Source organism: Pelodiscus sinensis, chromosome 5 (assembly GCF_049634645.1).
Source record: "Pelodiscus sinensis isolate JC-2024 chromosome 5, ASM4963464v1, whole genome shotgun sequence".
Lineage (NCBI taxonomy): Eukaryota > Metazoa > Chordata > Testudines > Trionychidae > Pelodiscus > Pelodiscus sinensis.
The window spans coordinates 6,342,679-6,362,977 of NC_134715.1; the positions used below are offsets into that span (position 1 = coordinate 6,342,679).

The 20,299-nt window shown below is 44.7% G+C and overlaps 1 protein-coding gene across 7 annotated transcripts in view; it reads left to right on the forward strand.

The window, feature by feature from the left end:
• The first annotated feature begins 18,578 nt into the window (after positions 1-18,578).
• The window catches only part of ANKRD17 (ankyrin repeat domain 17), a 135,603-nt gene continuing 133,882 nt past the window's right edge, over positions 18,579-20,299 (forward strand). For 6 of the 7 annotated variants that reach the window (XM_075929381.1, XM_075929383.1, XM_075929382.1 and 3 more), the window contains exon 1: positions 18,579-18,870. In XM_075929381.1, the coding sequence (XP_075785496.1) occupies positions 18,616-18,870 (255 nt within the window). In that variant the 5' untranslated portion in view covers positions 18,579-18,615. The remainder of the gene's footprint in view (positions 18,871-20,299) is intronic. The other variant, XM_075929389.1, reaches the window with a different exon arrangement.

Here is a 20,299-nt window from a genome sequence, read left to right on the forward strand (position 1 = left end):
ACCACTCCCTCATATACAGCTGAAGATATTTCTAGACCCTGATGCTGCAGGCCCTTGCCTAGTGCTCGGGCAGGAGCTTAAAGCTGCTATGTTCCAGTGCTGATGTGAGTAGAAGCTGCAGAAAGATACCAGAAGGGGTAGGTCTCTCCGGTAGAGCAGAGTTAAGTCTCATGCCTTTTTCATCCTGGATCTTAGAAGTTGGGGTAAAAAGGCAATGGGCACAGTCAGTGGGTGTAAGGAGGCAAGGTCTCACCTGTGATCCTTTGCATAGAAAGGAGACACTTAGTTGTAGTATATATTTCTTTCTGGAGGCCGTACTTTTCCTACTAGACAGGAGCTACCGTAGGGCTATGCAACAGTATCCTCATGAATGCAGATTCAGTGTCTTCATCACTCCTTGCAATACACGACAGTTTTGACCTTGCAATGATTCAAACAATTATCTAATCATGAAACTAGAGTAATGCAGTAGTGAATCAGGCCTGCTGTGTCAATTATTTTTATGGGCATATGATTCTTGGCAAACTGTCTACAATCAGAGGTAGGTTTTCTGGGTCATACATAAAACGGATGTTTCGTTTGTTCACTTCATCTGCCACTATGCCCATTTCTGACATAAACTAGTATCTTTACAGTGATTCAGGGCTGATGTTTCCTTCAAATAAGACCTCAACACATAAGTACTCATTGATGGGGGATCTGTAGGTGCCCTACCTGAAAACAACAAATATGGAAGCCCTTGGCTGGGGTAACCTTTGCTACTTTGCTGATAAGACACAATTTTATCAGTTTCCATGGTGTTACCCATGAAACTTTGAACTGGCATTTTTGTTTTGAAATCTTACAATTATTGTACTTTAGGGTAACAAAGCCAAATGACCTGGACTTAGACTTTTGAAAGTATCCTGCCACCCACAGATAGAAAATAACTAGCAAGTTGGTCTTTAGACTCAACATAGACAATTCAGCATTTGCTAAAAACACCTGACTGGGGCAACTTTCAAAGTTATAGTGCATTCACCGATTAGACTTTTTGTTGGGTTGTTTTTATTCCTTTTTCAGAGAAAGAATTATTCATTTTTACTTGGCACATGCTTTCTGCAAAAGGATGTTAATAGTCTATCTATTACAAAAGAAAGGATTAGATAGTGTGGCAACGCTCCGACCATTCCGCATGGGTCTCACGCTACTGACGGATAGTGTCAGCGTCAGAGGCTCGCGGTGGCCCTCCAAACAGCCTCTTTCTCTTTACTAGAGGCAGGACCCACAGCCTACTGAGCCTTACTTGTCACCGGCTAGTTTATAGTTTTGGAGTCAGCGTTCCCTCTGTACATGGAGCCCTGAGCCTCTGACTGGCAGGGCTGATTAATCACCTGTGAAGCTGTGCTGCCCCGCAGCTTAGAGGGAACACTGACTGGAGACCTCATCTTCCTTCTCAGGGGCAAATTTTTGTGATGTCGTGGGGAAGTTAGGGGAGAACCCAGGCCCACTCGCAACTCTGGGTTCCAGCCCAGGGACCATAAGGCAGCGGCAACAGGCAGGGTTACTGCCACTCCCAGTCTGGAAGCTTTTTCCCAGGGCCACTTCCCCAAACGATCCCTGCCAGTGCCCTTTCCTTTGGTACCTGCTACTCAGACCTCAGCTCACACCCACACAGCACTTCTATGCCACACTTCCTCTTTCCAGCCCTTTGCTCTTTTCCTCCCCCCACTTCCTTAGCTAGGGCAAAACCTTTTAAAGCGGCTCCACAGGCATTAATTGTCTAATTAGCCTGTAACTTCCAGAAAGCTCTAAATGACCCCAGACGCCTGCCTGATTATGCTGCACTTAGGCTCAGCCCTTTTTACTCAGGGAAGAGAAAACTGTTCACCTAAGCCCTAACATGTCTTCCCTCCATTCGTGTGCAGCAGCCAGCTGGTCTGGGTCTGCACAATAGCCAACTCCTTCCACATATTTATGTAATTCTGGCTAGAAAACATTAAATACAATGTCAGACTGAAAGAAACAGAAGTTGGAGATTCAGAAAGAGACAGATTTTACAAACCTTTCCCCTGCTTCTCTTTCTCTTCTTTCCTGCAATCTGCTGTTAGCTGGCACAAACAACTATAGGGACAAATTCTATCATTTAATCTACCTACAAGTGGACAGAAGCTGGTAATAAGATACCTACAGTGGGCTCAGTGCTAGCCTCCCTCTGTTCCAACCAAAATCAGTAATAAAATGATCACTGACTTCAGTCAAAGCAGTTAGGCTAAAGCTGAGCAATCTGGAAAATCCCAGCCCTGCATTATCTCAATTGCAACTGCAGATTACCAATAAACTTGTTTGGTCAAAAAGGGAGACAAGGGAGGAGGCTGGATGAAAATCAAGCCTTTTATATAAGGAATGTGACACTCTAGATTACAGAAACATCCAGGCCAATTCTACATGTAAACCCTGAGTCTGTAATTAGATCCACACAGACGAGCCCTTACGCATGTGTGGTTTCAATGAGTGACCATACTAGCACAATGGTCCAATTGGAGGATAGGTCCTGACCATGCAAACACTTATAAACACGTTTAACTATATGTACGTGGTTAGTCCCATTGAAGCTACTAGAATCACTTAAATGTAAAGTTAAGCTCCTGAATGGGTGTTTGTGGTCTTGTTCCTTTGGATGTCTGAAGAACTTGGTTATGGGTAAATTTGCTGGGCAAAATATTCTTCATGAAAAAGGTAAAATATATATTTCCTCCTGAGGTCAGTGGGGAGGATTATATTCCTAAAAGGTTGAATTTTCAAACTTGTGTAGGTGACTTAGGAGCCTAAGTCCTACTCATTTTAAGGCTACAGACTAACACAGCTATCCCTCTGAGACTATGATGATGATAATTGTTGCTGTCAGGAAGAAGCTGCAGTTAGAATTCTAACTACCCCACATTTCTAGTGGAGCCCCTAACAGTGATGTTCGCAAATGGCCTTCTATGAGCTCAGGGGAGCACTTAGTAAGACTGCCTGCCTCCCTCAACTCAGCCCTCACACCGCTTTGCCTGCTGTTCCCCACTCGAAGGGGCACAACTGACTCATAGTCATTTTTAAAGGTGGGCAGAAGTATTAATTCAAATGAATGCATGCAGATTTGGTTTGATAGCATTTACAGTCCTTTTGTTCACCCTAGGCCCAGTGTGCTGCTGCTCTTTCACAGGGGAACTCTTTTACTCACACGGGAATTCCCACTAAAATCCAGGGGAGTAAGGAGTGCACAGTCACTCAGGACCTTAGTATAAATATTCAGTTAAACACATTTCTGTTCTCTAAAACATTCGGCAAAAGGAGAAGCGTAGTGAACACTAGTATAGATTGGTGCCAGGACCATTCACAGTGTTACCCTGGAAGCTCTTTGTGGGTTTGGCAGCCAAACGTTCAGGAAGCAGAAATAGTGCCATTTGGCTTAAATGATCAGACTGGACAAACTTATGTCTAGCAAATACTGAAAGCAAGCAGTTTGCAAGCATTCCACATTATGTTTGCAAACCAATGGTTTGAATAACTTCAATAAGACACAAATTCATATGAATTTGTAGATAAATTGCAAGGAGAGCAGGAGGCTAAATTCATCAAATAAACAGTGACTGTAAATAGCTCACCCAGTTTTAGTCCTGATATATAGCCCCTTTCTAGTCTCTCTGAAATGATTTTAAAACCCATATCAAAGCACCAATCCATCTGTTTCCAGGTTCCAGAAACTTCATTTGGAAACTAGCAACACTTCCTGCAGAAAGCAATTTATAGCATCTAGTACTGGGGGCTAGCATGGGTCTAAGCATGCCTCTAGTGTTAATCAAAACTGATTACAGCATGGGAATCAGGCAGGACAAGGGTGCCATCTCCTGTTTAGAATAGCTCTTTTGTGCAGAGAAATTTTATGCTAACAGAAGGCAAAAAAGTTTTATCCTTGATTTGGTACTGAGGGAAAACCCACAGTTGTGATTGCTGAGGGCAAGGAAGAGCTCTTACGGCTGGAGGGAGACAGCATTTTCACAGGCTGATTCTGTTCAGTAGTTGGCTATTCTGGCACAGAATTCTTGGGCCTCTTCTATGTATTATATTACACTGGGGCATGGTGTTACCTTAGGCAAGTCACTTCACCCCTCTATGCCTCTGTCTCCTCCCGCACTCTTTTTTTTTTTTTCTATGAAGACTATGTGTTCTTGGGGCACAGAGTGTCTCTTGGGCTGAGTTTGTAGAGCTTCTGGTATGATGGGGAGGACGTGTCTCATTTTTAGTTGGAGCCCCTGAGTGTTACTGTACTACTACTCCTACTACTACTAAATACTAAATGTTTAATTTTCATATTTTACTGAAACTGAACCTTTAAGAAAAGGGCTTTGAGCCTACTAGGTGCATTTTGTACTAGAATAAATGAACTAATGTGTTAGTTGAGTAGGTCACAAAAAAAACCACAGAGGCATACCATCAAAATATATAGCCTACGTGCAGTTTTGAGACACTTTCTGTATAATGTTAGCATTCACTTCTATTGTCATCCACAAAGTAACTCATGAAGCCATTTGCAGTGCATAATACCAAAAAAAAAAAAAAAAAAAAACTGGGCCAATGTGATCCTTGGATGTATAAATAGGGGAATCTCAAATAGGAGTAGAGAGAATTTTATCTCTGTAATTGGCACTGGTGCAGTGGTCACTGGAATAATATGCCCAATTCTGGTGCTCGCAATTCAAAAAAGATGTTAATAAACAGGAAAGGGTTCAGAGAAAAGCCACAAGAATGATTAGCGGATCAGAAAGTCTGCCTTACAGTAATGAAATAAATTGAGCTCCTTGAGTCTAACTTGATAAAGAGAGGGTTTAGGGCTGGTTGGATCACAGTTAATTAGTACCTACATGGGGGACAAATTTTTAATAATGGGTCATTCAATTCAGCAGAGAAAAGCATAACATGATCCAGTGGCTGGAAACTGAAACTAGACAAATTTAGACTGGAAATAAGGCATAATTGTTAAGTGAGGGTAAGTAACCATTGGAACAATTTAAGAAGGGCCATGGTGGTTTCTCCATCAATGGCAATTTTTAAATCAATATTGGACATTTTTCTAACAGATCTGCTGTTGGGAATCAGGGTCTGCAGCAGAGCTAGTCTCCTGGCAGCATAGGTGTTGGAATTAGGGATGCGGAAGGTGCTGCAGCACCCCCAGACTTGAAGTGATTTCCATAACATGCAGGGGTTGCAGTTGGTTCAATGGCTCTCAGCACCCTCACAATACAAATTGTTCCAGCACCTCTGCCTGGCAGCCTCATCAGTACATCTGGACTGATAGCCACACAACCTGACTGGCTACTAAGATCAGCAGTCTGGCTCATAAGCCAGCAACAACAGCACCTTGCTGGGTTCTCTCTACACTAATGCTTATCTGCTGTCTGATCCTATGCTACTTTGTGTCTACTGATCTGACATTGCCTCTAACTCCGGACTATGGACTGTGAGTTCACATCCTGGCTCTGGTTTCCAGTTCTTCATGCAGGGCTGGCCTTACCATGAGGCCAACTGAGGCGGCCGCCTCAGGTGCCAAACTGTGGGGGGCGCTACTAGTACCCAGAGTGTAGAAAATTGTGTCTGCTGCTGGTGCATATGTATTCTCTCTGCTCTGGATGCACAGAGATGGTGGGGTGCTGTGCTGGAGGAAGGAGGGCACAAGAGACATAACAGGCAGGCAAGAGAAAAGGTGTCATGGGGGTGTCATTTGAGCTCTCTGCCTCAGGTGCCAAAATGTTGTGGGCTGGCCGTGTCTTCATGTCTGTTTTTTTATTCCTGGCCCTGGTAACTGACTAGAGCTCTGAGGAAGTTAACCTCCCCTCATCCTGGTCAGCTGAAACATGTTCTAGGAATCATTCTGGGGAGGTTCTTCTATGGCTTGAAGTTGTAAAATACAAGCGGACAAACTGAAGGATAACAATCCCTTCTGGCCTTGGAATCTATGAATAAGGCTAGTCAAAGGATTTTCCAATTTATCAGTGTTTGTGTATATAAATTTCTCATCATCTTGGCGTCTGTTAATTAAAATACTTGATATGCATGAAAAAATGGATAACTTAAATGAGAAATGTACAGTGATGTATGGTGGGATTTACCATTACATGTTTTAACCTGAATGAGTGAGAGTCTTTAAACATGCAGCCTTGTATTGATCATTTCAAGACCTACAGACTGCATTAAATGAGATTAGGCACTGGATTTTATGAGATTAATATTATTTTACCTGTCTGAAAATTACATTAGTTCCTCTAATATGATTAAAGTGTATTTATGACTAATGGTCTCCTCAAGATAAAATATATTTACATCATTCTGTACCTGAGTTGGGAGAGTCCACAGAAATACAAAGTACTTTACAATCAATGGGCAGTAAATACACCCCAGAAGAGAGTGACGTTTCCCTTAATTGGTCTATTTGCTCACCAGTAGTACTGTCTTTTGCAGAGGTCTAAAGCAGGTAATTTCATGCCTAAATCGGTTAAAATTGGACTCTGCAAAACACTGTTTGGGACCAATTTTGCCTTGGTTAGGGAGGAGATAACAGCTTAGATTATTATCTAAAGGGGCCTGATTTTCAAAAAGTCAGACCATTGGCATTACCATTGATATATATACTGATTAGATATTAACCTATGTAAATTGCCACTCAGACAAATGACTATTTGTGAATGCAAATATCTTATGACCCATATAGTCAAGGTAGCTACACCTTAGATCAGAAGTGGGTAACCTACTACCGGTAACTGATTTCTATGAGTCAGTGGTCCCCCGATCAAAAAAAGATTCCTTGCCCTGGCTTAGATGCACAATTGCACACTATCTTTTCGAAATCTCGACTGGGATTTAGGGTTTTGTGTATCTCTGATTCCATGATCCTTTGATAACTGCACTCAGAAAACTCTGCAGAACTCTCTGTTTTCTACTGATGAATGAAAATCCTGTATTAACCTATACTTCAGATCAAGAGTCAGATGAAAAGCCACTTGTAAAGGGGCAAACAGACTAATAATATAAAAATGATCTTTAATAAAACAGAAACCTTGGTTTGTGCCGATAGCTCTGAAAATGTGTCTCTTTATTAGAACCTATTTCTATACTGTCACAGATTCATATTTGTGTGGCTGGTTACCTGTGCCCAATTAACTCATTAACCCATCATGTACAATGCAAAGCAAAAAATCAATATCAGAGCTCATTTAACAATGGACATTTAAAAAGAAATGTTATAGGATTGCACATATGCTGAAAGTTAAGCACCTACTAAAGCACTTTACAGAACTGTAACTGGAAGTGCCTTGAGTATAAATTTAGGAGGCTAAGCAATAGTGTACACATAGAAGGGTTGAATTAATGTTGTAGAAGCAAACATAATTCTGGCATTTCCAAACTTTTGAGTGCTTGAACGTGCAACTTTAATGTCCTTCTTAACATAGGTTTGGGCATTCTATGTGTGACTGTGATGTAAAATTCATTTTAGAATATTTAAATCTATAGTCAAATTCTCAGAAGTTGTGAGTATTTTTAGTTTCTGTGTGAAAGATAAAGCCACTAATTTATGGGCAAATATCTGGATTTAGAAGCCTAAATTTGAGAAACCGGGTTTGAAAATTTTGGTTGACGCCCATAATCAGACGTTTTAAACTAATTTTAGTGAATGAATTGGTTTCTGGCTTGCTGAACTCTGTTTGTTTTTAAAAGGTTTATAAACTGAGAAAAATGATATAGTAATAATGAATTGAGAGTCATATCCACTAACCTGAGCGAGAAACCTGAGTGCTTTCTACTCATAACACTTCACATTGCTATAGTCATGGGTGTGAAATAAACGCTGTTGTAGATCATGCATTATTATTCCAATTATTAGTGATGATCTGTGACTCTCATAAAAAAAACAACAATAATCCCAAGGTGTTGCTAGGTAGCCAGATAAAATCACCTTACTTTTATTTGAGCAGTGAGCAGGCTTCAGATAAAAACCAGTCACAGACAATCAATATGAAAATCTGTGATACCAGTTTGACAGAACTCCTATCAAAGGCCGGAATAATTTCAATTTACATTCATCTTTGGAGAAAAATGAGCATTTCAATATTCTGACTGGCTGAATGGTTTTCTCATATACTATGGTGACAAACCCCACAGTAGACTGCTAATCAATTAAAATCTCTGCCTGAAGAATGCAAAGTTAATTTCAGTAAATGGATTCCAATAAATGCACTTTTCAGTCCAGACATAGCTTACTAGAAGCACAAGATGATTGTTTTACTGTTACAGACTATGGACAGTGCCTAGATCTTAAGATGCCTCAACTCGTTAGAAAATAAACATAGCTTAGATTTTATTCAGAAAAACTTTCTGGAATGCATACAAGTGGCCAAAAAGTTACCAAGCACCGTATAGCACAGCATCTCTCCTGGACTGCCTTGTCCCATGCTCTCTTGAGCATCAGGCATTTTGACTAACTGCAGCTGTAATTTGGTTTATCAATAGAGAGCCAGTTTGTGATACTTTTGCTCCTGTTAAAGAGGCTTCTCTTCCACAAGTGAACCAGCTAGGACTGTTTGTGGAGTAAGGCACTACTCAACCCTAAGGAAGAATGTTATGGGCTGGCTCTAAATGAGCTTGAGTTTCCTATAAGTTGGTTGTCATAACCCAATTTAAGCTTTCTTAAATCTTCCACTCTGTGTACAGTAAACTGATTTCAGGGCCTACCATTTTCATATCTGTCTGAGCAGTGTGTCTGAGGAACATATCTGTAGCTTCTTGCCACTAAACTTTTCCTAATGTTAAGCATTTAAAATGTTGTCTTCTCCCTCCTTTTCCCCCAGCTGTATTTTGAATTTGGGCTTCTGAAATTTCCGATGTTTGTTGACACTCAGAAATTGGCAGTTGGGCTAGTGAGACCTTCTCTTAGCATGCAACTTGGAGATCATCCCATCTCTACCTTGGGGTATTTGGATTCAGGATTTTCGATTAAATGACCCCTCCACCTAGGGATTAGAGGAGGTGTTTGGATCTGAAGTTTTGGTTTGCTTAATTAAGGAAGAGAGAAACAGGATTCGGCTGTAAAATTGGGATGAAGGACTACACTTGTATACCTAGTACTTCTTCCCTCCAAAACGTTGCATTTTCAGTTCTGGTGCAGTGATTTGGGCCCTTCTATAATACTAACCTTACTCAGAATGCATTGCTAGTAATGCCATTGCATTTTTCGTTGCCATCTAGTGGCCAAAATTATTAGTAAATAAGTGTCAGCTTGATTATATTAATGCCGCGTTTCTCAAACTGTGGGTACCGACCCTCCCCCCCCCCCGTGGGTTGTGAGTAACTTAGAGGGGGGTTACGAGCAACTTAGAGGGGGGTCGCGGTATCACAAAGTTTGAGAACCCCTATACTAATGCATTCACCTGGTCTATGAAATTTTCTTAGAAAATGTTGGCATTTCATTACCAAACTAACAAAGGGTATTTTAATCATAGTTTATAAGTACCTACATGGAGAACCAAAATCTGATAATACGGGGATTTCTATTCCAAAAGTATAACACGATCCAGTGGATGGAAGATGAAGCAAGAGAAATTCAGACTTAAAAATAAGGCAGTGATTCTTAACAATGAACATAGTTAACCAAGGGTTGTCATGGATTCTCCATCATTGGAAACTTTTAAATACAGATCTGATGGCTGTTCTAAAATATGTGCATTAGTCCAAACAGGAATCATTTTAGGGACACTCTCTGGCCTGTGATATGGGACATCAGACTAGGGCCTGGTCTATACTAGACCAAGCAGGTCAGCTTCAGGTACACCAAAATGCGTAGCTGGATTTGGCCTCAAACTGAGCCGCCGCGGCATCTACACTGCAGAAGGCCAATGGGAGCACACGCTCTTGTCAGCTTCCCTTTCTCCTTGCAGAATAAGAAGTACCAGACATCGGTGGGGGTTGTCCTTCACATTCAATTTGGGGGGGGGGGGGGGTCTACTTAGACGCGCTAAATTGAACACTAGAAGATTGACCTCCGGAGAGTGGATCTCCATAGTGTAGACATGCCCTAAGTGACCACCGTGGTCCCTTCTGCTCTTATAATCAATAAATAAAATATGCAGTGACAAATTAGGTTAGAACTTCAGTTTCCTAGCAACATGAAGAAAAAGCTTCATAATGTCTTTCTCTGCCATTTACAAAGGTTATGCTATTAACAAATATCAGTATCAACCTTGTACGATGAGTCAGACCAAGAACTGGCTTTCAGGTTTAGCTGTCAGCATTCACAGTGGAGAGTATAATTGAATGGAGGGTTCTTTTGCCATATGGTCAGTACTGGGTAGGGACCGAGCACTATCTTAACAGGCTTACAGAGCTGCACCCAGTCCCATAGAGAGACTTGTCAGCACAAAAAGGTTGTGGCCATTGTAAAAACCTTTACTGAACGGGGTTAAACTGCAACTAATTTACAGCAACATTTTTGATGGAATATCTGTCTTTGTGCAGTCATGTTTATTAGAATAAAAACTCAAAATTGTACCCAAAAGTCAATCACAGAACAGTAAAGAGCCAAAATCCTCCAAACAAAACATTTTACTACAGCTCCTAAAAATGAAATGTTTCCTAATGATAGGCTCCCACACTACCTGCAGCTCTCCCTCACTCATCTATTTCTCTCAGCAATCACTAGAGACTGAAAAGTGGTTCAAACAGCTCTATGGGTAAATCTTCCCTTGCCTGGTAACAGGCCAAACAGTAACTCTGCCATAAGTAATACAAAACTATTATATGGATTATCGAGAGTGCTGCCAAAAAGAATTATTTGCAATACTCATTCCTTGCTTGTAGATGAGGATGCACAGTTGTCCTGAGTCTGGAAAAATCCAAAATCCAACTATACAAAGATTTAGCCACAGAGCAGTAATATGCTTAACTTTCAGGCCAGCAAATCCCAGATCCTGAAGTTAAAGAAGCAGAATAGCATTGAATAGCTCATGTACCTCTCTGCCATGTTCATTGGACAAATCAAATTATCTCTATGCAACAGAATAAATAGACACAAACCAGACATCAAGAATAGTAACATACAAAAACTTGTAGTAGAACATGTTAGCATCCCTGGACACACAGTTTACAGACTTGAAAGTTACTATCCTCAAACAAAATAACTTCAAAAACAGGCTGCAATATGAACTACTGAGCTGGAATTCATATGCAAATTTGACACCATCAGAATGTGTCTGAATAGGGATTGGGAAAGGCTCACTCATTACCATAAATCATTTTTCACTTTAGCTATTCTCACCTTCTTATTCACATCCACCTGATTGAATTAGCTCTGATGTAACACTCCTACCTCTGTATCCTTACTGTTTCCTTTGTCTTTCACTTCATGCCTCTGATGAAGTGAGTTGCAAGTCACAAAAGCTTATGCCATAATAAAATTGTTAGTCTTTGTTGTTTTTATTTCACATAGGGAACCAGTATTAACTATTTAACCCGCATTAAGAGGGATTGTCAGTGTAGCTATACTGGTACAGTAAACCCTTTCTAGTATAGACAAGGCCGTACTCTAGGCATATTTTACACATAATTTTTATAATGTGTTGATTATCAGTTATTGCTTTTTTTAAAACTAATGTACTGTTACAATCCCTTTTGTGGTTGCAATTCTACCAATAAAAACTGCTTATATTGGTTTAGATTATTTCACCTTCCCATACATATTTAGTATAGTTTAATAGTACACATTTTGTATAGACAAGTCTACAGATAAAACCAACATAAAACTTATAATGTTGAGAGGGAAAGGCTGGATGGCCATTTACTCTCTATCCTTACTGCTAAGACTGCTAACAAGGGTGCCAATTAATGCATCTACTATGAGACAGGACCAGAGGAAGTAAATTAGAGGTGCTGTATGAACAATCAATAGTCAGAAATGGAAGAGATAGAGGTAGGATTCGGAGGAGAAAGAGATAGTAAAGGAGAATAAGAATGACCTTGAGTGGTTTTATTTGTTAATTTGAGGTTATTTTAAATGTATTAGTTTCTTAGGAATACATTTTATACTATTTTTGTTAGACATGGTTCATTTTTTATACTGACAAACTGAGCAGGACCCTAACTTGGGTTTAGCTCTTGAAAACAAATGTAAAATTTTTTTTAAAATACTCTGCTTTTAATAGATGCTGTATCAGGTAATAAAAAGGAGTTATAAAATGAACATAAATGATAGCACTACCAGATGATATTTTTTGTCATTCCTATTTGGTACAGTAGATGGCATTACAGAATTGATAATATGTCCTCTACTAAAACAAATCAGATGGACAGCAATGAAAAATTGTTATTCTCACCAGTTTGTTTTGAGATAAGAATCTAGCTCTTGCTACACACACATAGGTCACAGAAGCAAGAACTAGATTCTCATCCCCAAATGAACTGGTAAGAATAACAATTTTTCATAGCTATCCATCTGATTTGTTTTAGTAGAGTACAGATTATCAGTTTGTAATGCCATCTAGTGTACCAAATAGGAATGACAAAAATGAACATTAATATTTTTATAAAGGTGTATCCCCAAATCCATTAATTCTAGAAGAAGAAAATAGTAATGGCCACCACCTTAGCATTAATTCTTGAAAGCAAATTAATCAAATAAAAACAGGAGTTAATGGCCCAGCAGTTTGGACCATGCATAACTAATGAAGCAGAGCTCTGTAATGAAGAAGACAGAATTCCTGTGGATCTATGGCTTATTTGTGGTCAAGTTCTACATGCATTTACTATGGTATAAATCCAGAGTAAATTCAGATTTACTCTGATGTAAGTAGAGCACATCCAGGCCCAAAGTGGACAAACTGGATTATAAACAAATAGGATAAATGTAAACATTGACAGCTACCTCATTGTATGTAAAGGAACAAAGTAAAACATTAGCTATGGAACTAAGGGCACATTGTAATTTGCTGCGCCAAAGATCGACATTCTGGCATTCAATTTAGCAGATCTAGTATAGACCTGTAAATCGAATGCTCAGGGCAGATCTGGCTGATGCCTGTACTCTTTGCAGTCAAGAGGAGTAAAGGAAGCCAACAAGAGCATTTGCTCCCATCAGCCTCCCACAGTGGGGACAGCACCAAGCTCAGCTTAAAGTAAGCTGACTCCAGCTAGGTATTCTACGTAGCTGGGGTTGTGCACCTTAAGATGACCTTCCAGGTCTAGTGTAGACGTGACCTGAGAGTACCTGACTTAAATGCACCTAAATTAAAGGCGCTTCAGATATGGTGGTGATTTAACAGCACAGAGGTGGTTCTAAAAATATTTAGTGGCAATAAACATCTTTCATTTTTTTTCCTTTTTCCTTATTTTTTAAAATGTAGAGAAATTACATGTGAAATTAACTTTAATACAGTGTTAAAAGTGAGCATAGAATCTGTATTATAACTGTTGCTAAGAGAACTCTAAGATTTGGAAGTTTACTAGCAATGTGAATTTAGCATTTGAGGGTAGCTCTTACTCACATGAAAACACCCAACCACTTCCCCATGAATTTTGGGTGCACAAGGAGTGCAGGATAAGGCCCTTAAAATATTGCTCCTGAATCTTATTTACATGGCTCTCTGGGGCTATGTCTACACTATGAGTTTTCTTGGCAAAAAATATGCTAATGAGGGACTCATTTGCATGAGTTGCAATCTCATTGCATATTTTCTGCCAATACGTTTTTGTGCTGGGGTTTTTGTGCAAAAACAAGCAGTGTGCCCCAAAAAAGGCAGTGTACCGATCTTGTGGGAAAAGGGATTTTTGCGCAAAAAGAAAAGAAAACAAAGATTTTTGCGCAAAAAGAAAAACTGGAAAACACTAGCCGCGTCCCCCCCCCCAGCAGACCAGGGACACGGGGAGCAGAGCCGCAGCGGCAGCGGGGTGCAAAGCCTCAGAAGCTCTGGCAAAAGCTCTGGCAAAGCCTCAGAAGCGCGGGAACCCGCCCGCTGCTGCCGCTTGAGTCCCGGTGCCTGTGGTCTGCTGGGGACCGTCCCCAGCAGACCACAGGCACCGGGACTGAAGCCGCAGCCGCGGGGGGGTCCCGCGCCTCTGAGCCGCTGCGGCTCTGCTCCCCGTGTCCCTGGTCTGCTGGGGGGGGGGGGGGCGCGGCTAGTGTGCCCCCCCCCCCCAGCAGACCAGGCTTTTGTTTTGGACCCTGGGGCAGAGCAGCTGGGGCGCTGCCGATTGGTCCTGCAGCGCCCGCTCTGGGCACTACTGGACCAACCCGGCAGCACCCCAGCTGCTCTGCCCCAGGTCCTGATTCAGCCGCTGCTGCTCAGTTTCAGCAGTGGCTGAATCAGGACGCCTGGGGCAGAGCAGCTGGGGTGCTGCTGGGTTGGTCCAGTAGCGCCGAGGAGCGGTGCTACTGGAGCAACCCAGCAGCACCCCAGCTGCTCTGCCCCAGGCATCCCCAAGTCAGCCGCTGCTGAAACTGACCAGCGCTGACTACAGGAAGCCCGAGGCAGAGTTGCTCTGCCCCGGGCTTCCTGGAATCAGCGCTGATCAGTTTCAGCAGCAGCTGACTTGGGGACGCCTGGGGTTCTTAAGTTGAATCTGTATGTAAGTCAGAACTGGCGTCAGTTTCAGCAGTGGCTGAATCTGAACGCCAGTTCCGACTTACATACAGATTCAACTTAAGAACAAACCTACAGTCCCTATCTTGTACGTAACTCGGGGACTGCCTGTATTTAAAAGGCTGAAGCAGCAGGGGGGACCCAGTGATTTTCCATTGACTGGTCCATTAGTCAATATGCAGCGAAGTCGCAGTGGGGTCAGCTCCTGGCCCTAGGAACTAATCGCACTGCGGCTGTGTCTTTTAAATGTATTAAGAGCCAGCAGGCTCATAATACATTTTAAAAGCTGAAGCGCAGCAAGGGGACCCAGCGCAAGCTGGGACAGCTGACTCCCGGCTCGTGCTCGGTCTCCCCGTGGCACACCAGCCTGAAATGTAAAAGGGCTGGATTGCAGCAGAGGGACCTGGAATGAGCCGGAAATCAGCTGTCCTGGCTCGCACTGGGTCCCCACCCCTACTGCACTCCTGATTTTTAAATATATTAAGAGCCAATAGGCTCTTAATACATTTAAAAAGCAGAGGTGCAGCATCTGTGACTGGGCACAAGCCAGGAATCAGCTGATTCCCAGCTCACACCTGGTCCCCGCTACCCCCCTGCCTCCCCTTCACGGGCAATGAAGAAATGCAACTCCCTATCAGGAGCTCTATGGATGAAACCCCATCCAAACCCACTCTCCATGAGCTTCATTGGCTAGACTTCCAGATTCTTAATTATTTTAACAATAAGATTGCATGTTTGTCAGATATTCAGTGATGGAGGTATAGCTTCAGAATTAAACAGAAATTAGTTATATTTACTTCTGATTCATGTTTTCTGCTGCAAGTGATAAAAAATAAATAATACTTAACTCGTAAGTAACACTATTAATTTGTACATCTCAATGCACTTAACAAAGAAGGGTAAATATCATTAGCCCTACAGAGCTATCCTGGAAAATCGATTATAGTTTTTTGTCATTAGAATTCACTCATTCAATGAACTGATAGTTATGAAGCCATAGTATTCAATTTGCTCCCTTTGGTTCACACAAACTGTGATACTCTTGGGGGTGCTTATACATTTAGATTGTTATTCATTTTTCAAATTTCATGCCTGAAAATTAGATCTGAAAGTCTCACTCAATTATAAATCACAGAACAAAAAACAAAGCTAAATAATTATCTTCCCTTCCCCCCACCAGTTTTTGCATTATTATTATAGTACTGTAGTATGATATTAATGTTACAGTTGAGGAGTCTCTTTCATTATATGCTGAGATCAGGCACTTATCAGGGAATAGGGTGGGAAATGACCATTTGTAATGGGTTTTTTCCAGGTTTGATCTCAGCACAAAGGTTAATTTTTTTGAGGGGAGGGGCAAATAACACATATGTAATTTAAGAATGTATCAGAAAACATACACATGAAGGTGCACATACACATTTTAGGATTATGGAGTGTAGCCAAATTAGGATTCCAACAATGTTAAATTCTGACAGAGGTTTTGACTACTGCACATTGAACCAGGCAGAGCACTTTCATTTGCATACCTAGGTTGGCAGAGTGTCCACTCTGTCCAGATAAAAAAACACTTATGTAGGATCAAACCCTACACTGTTCCTGGGTTTTTAGCTTAATTAGTGACTCAAGATAACATGACATAAATTCCAGCCTAAGATGTCTTCTCAAGCTTGGTTTATCCTAAGAAAGGTCTCTGCTAGACCTTCTCTGTCTGCCACTTTATATACACTTTTTCTAACACCTGCTAACTGGTTTGTAGTATCATCAGAATCTTGCCAGCTTGTTACAGGACTGGAAAACACAAAACATTCCTCTGTTCCCATTACTGAGCATATCCCATCATTCCTACAGTGGTGATTGAATCAGTTCCTATCCAGGGACAGCTCAGTTTATGTTGTAGTAGCATCTAGGGGCCTCTATTAAACCAAAGCTTTATTATATTGTATTAACTATATATTCAATCATACAGTTTCTGTTTAACAGTGTGTGTGTGTGTGTGTGTGTGTGTGTGTGTGTGTGTGTGTGTGTGTGTAAATTTATAGCTGCAAAGTATGAAAACATGAAGCTAGAGGCCCAGAATACGGATGTAAAATCCTGATTAATCAGTTAACCGGTTAAATGTTAACTAGTTAATTGACTCAGTGGGATCCAGGGCAGGGACTGAGTCTCCCACTCCCAACTCTGTGCAGGCAGGGGAGATCCTTCCAGGTTACTCGTTCACATTCCTTGCACAGAAACTATAAAACAATTTAAACCCCTTACATTTAATAACATTTCATTTTTAGTTCAATCATGAGTTTTGGAGTCCAATTTGTGATTTTTTTGAAAGCTATCCTTCCTGTCCTTTACCAGAACAACCAAATGAAATTAGGGATGACTGTAAAAGCGACGAGGAGTCCTGTGGCACCTTATAGACTAACTGAAGTGTAGGAGCATAAGCTTTCGTGGGCAAAGACCCACTTTGTCAGATGCATGTACTAACTGCAGATTCAGACTAACACGGCTACCCCTCTGATACTAGGGATGACTGTGTGACTGAATATATAGTTAATACAATATAATAAAGCCTTGGTTTAATAGAGGCCCCTAGATGCTATAGCAACATAAACTGAGCTGTCCCAGGATAGAAACTGAACATAAGAACATAAGAATGGCTGTACTGGGTCAAACCAAAGGTCCATCTAACCCAGTAGCCTGTCTGCCGACAGTGACCAGCACCAGGTGCCCCAGAGGGGGTGGACCGAAGACAATGATCAAACGATTTGTCTCCTGCCATCTCTCTCCAGCCTCTGACAAACAGAGACCAGGGACACCATTTCTATCCCCTGGCTAATAGCCTTTTATGGTCCTAACCTCCATGAAATTATCTAGTTTCTCTGATTTCATTAGGTATGGGGGGAGGGGGGATCACCATACAAAATTAATAGGCATCAGTTTTAAAGCAAACAAAAGGAGGTTTTTCTTCACTTAACGCACAGTCTACCCATGAAACTCCTTGCCAGAGGATGTAGTGAAGACTAGGACTTTAACAGGGTTCAAAAAAAGAGCGAGATAGATTCATGGAAGTTAGGTCCATCAATGGCTATTAGCCAGGATGGTAGGAATGGTGTCCCTAGCCTCTGTTTGTCTGTAAATGGGTGACAGGGGAGGAATCGTGTGAAGATAACCTGTTATGTTTCCTCCTTCTTGGGCATCTAGTATTGGCCACTGTCGGCAGACAGGACACTGGGCTAGATGGACCCTTGGTCTGACCCAGCATGGCCGTTCTTATGTTCTTAACCAATCACCAGTCTGGGGCCGAGGGCATTAGGAAGCCCAGGGAGACTGCAAATGGGCAGTGAGACATGGTGCGGGTCACTTTCCAGATGAGCATTTGGGTCACTACACAGCATTGCAGGTGATTAACATGAAAACGAAATGACTGGGGGGAACTGCGCTTGCGGGCCCCATGCCCTGGCTGCACTGAACTCAAGGGGGCGAGTGCAAGATGCAGGGGGCTGCAGCAGGCTTGTGCAGTTCACCAGGCGCTGCACGAGACTCAGCTGACCCGGGTTCTATGCCCAGCGCAGCCGTCGGTTGGGCTGCTGGGTGACCCCTGGGCACGTCACTGCACCTCGCGCCGCCTGGGAAAAGGCGGGAGTCGAGGACAGAACAAGCGCTCGCGCCAGACGACTGGGCGCGAGGGCGGGCCCAAGCACCAGCGCGAGACAACCGCGCCGCAGATAGGGCGAGCGGCCGGCGGGAGCGTAATGACGTCAAGCGCTTCCGAATCCGGCGCCGCGCCAAGCGTGCGCAGAAGGGGAAAGGGCCGGCAGGGCTCGAGGACACTGGGAAGCCGGAGAAGAGGGAGGGGACGCGACACCCGGCGCCAGTGACGGCGGCGCCAAATATCGCGAGAGGTGGCGCGGCGCCGGCGCTAGAGGTGACCGAGCGGCGACAGCAGCGCCGGGGGGGACCGAGCGCGGCCCCAGCCATGGACCAGGCGGCCGGGGCGGAGGGGGGGGACGGCGGCGGCGATGCTGCGAGCCCCGCGGGCCTGAGCGGCGGCCAGTCCCCGTTGGCGCCGCGGGGGCTGGTGCGGGTCTGCGACCTGCTGCTGCACAAGAAGCCGCAGAAGCCCAAGCGCAGCCGGACCTGCCGCCCGGCCAGCAGCAGCGAGAGCGGCGGCGGCGAGAGCAGCGACAACGGCAGCGAGGAGGAGGACGAGGAGGAGGAGGAGGTGTCCGAGGTGCGGGGGGGGGGGGGGGGCTGCAGGTCTCAGCTGGCAGGTACCTGAGTGCGGGGGGGGGGGGGGTTAGCTCTTATCGGCTTGTGTGCTGTGTGTGTGTGGGGGGGTCTCAGCTATTTCTTACCTGTGTGTGTGTGTGTGTGTGTGGCTGCTGGACCGCGATCTGGGGGTCTCGGGGTTGGAGTAGCTGGTCGGTACCCGTGTGGGGGAGGGGTCTTAGCTGGCAGATGTCGGGGTGTGTGTGGGGGGGGTGTCTCAGCTGGCAGGTGCCGGGGTGTGTGTGTGTGTGTGGGGGGGGGGTGTCTCAGCTGGCAGGTGCCGGGGTGTGTGTGTGTGTGTGGGGGGGGGGTCTCAGCTGGCAGGTGCCGGGGTGTGTGTGTGTGGGGGGGGGGGTCTCAGCTGGCAGGTGCCGGGGTGTGTGTGTGTGGGGGGGGGGGGTGTCTCAACTGGCAGGTGCCGGGGTGTGTGTGTATGTGGGGGGGTGTCTCAGCTGGCAGGTGCCGGGGTGTGTGTGTGTGTGTGGGGGGGGTGTCTCAGCTGGCAGGTGCCGGGGTGTGTGTGTGTGTGGGGGGGGGGTGTCTCAGCTGGCAGGTGCCGGGGTGTGTGTGTGTGTGGGGGGGTGTCTCAGCTGGCAGGTGCCGGGGTGTGTGTGTGGGGGGGGGGGTGTCTCAGCTGGCAGGTGCCGGGGTGTGTGTGTGTGTGTGGGGGGGGTGTCTCAGCTGGCAGGTGCCGGGGTGTGTGTGTGTGGGGGGGGGGGTGTCTCAGCTGGCAGGTGCCGGGGTGTGTGTGTGTGTGGGGGGGGGGGTGTCTCAGCTGGCAGGTGCCGGGGTGTGTGTGTGTGTGGGGGGGGTGTCTCAGCTGGCAGGTGCCGGGGTGTGTGTGTGTGTGGGGGGGGTGTCTCAACTGGCAGGTGCCGGGGTGTGTGTGTGTATGTGGGGGGGGTGTCTCAGCTGGCAGGTGCCGGGGTGTGTGTGTGTATGTGGGGGGGGTGTCTCAGCTGGCAGGTGCCGGGGTGTGTGTGTGTGGGGGGGGGGTGTCTCAGCTGGCAGGTGCCGGGGTGTGTGTGTGGGGGGGGGGTGTCTCAGCTGGCAGGTGCCGGGGTGTGTGTGTGTGGGGGGGGGTGTCTCAGCTGGCAGGTGCCGGGGTGTGTGTGTGTGTGGGGGGGGGTGTCTCAGCTGGCAGGTGCCGGGGTGTGTGTGTGTGGGGGGGGGGGGTCTCAGCTGGCAGGTGCCGGGGTGTGTGTGTGTGGGGGGGGGTGTCTCAGCTGGCAGGTGCCGGGGGGTGTGTGTGTGTGGGGGGGGTGTCTCAGCTGGCAGGTGCCGGGGTGTGTGTGTGTGGGGGGGTGTCTCAGCTGGCAGGTGCCGGGGGGTGTGTGTGTGTGTGTGTGTGGGGTGTCTCAGCTGGCAGGTGCCGGGGTGTGTGTGTGTGT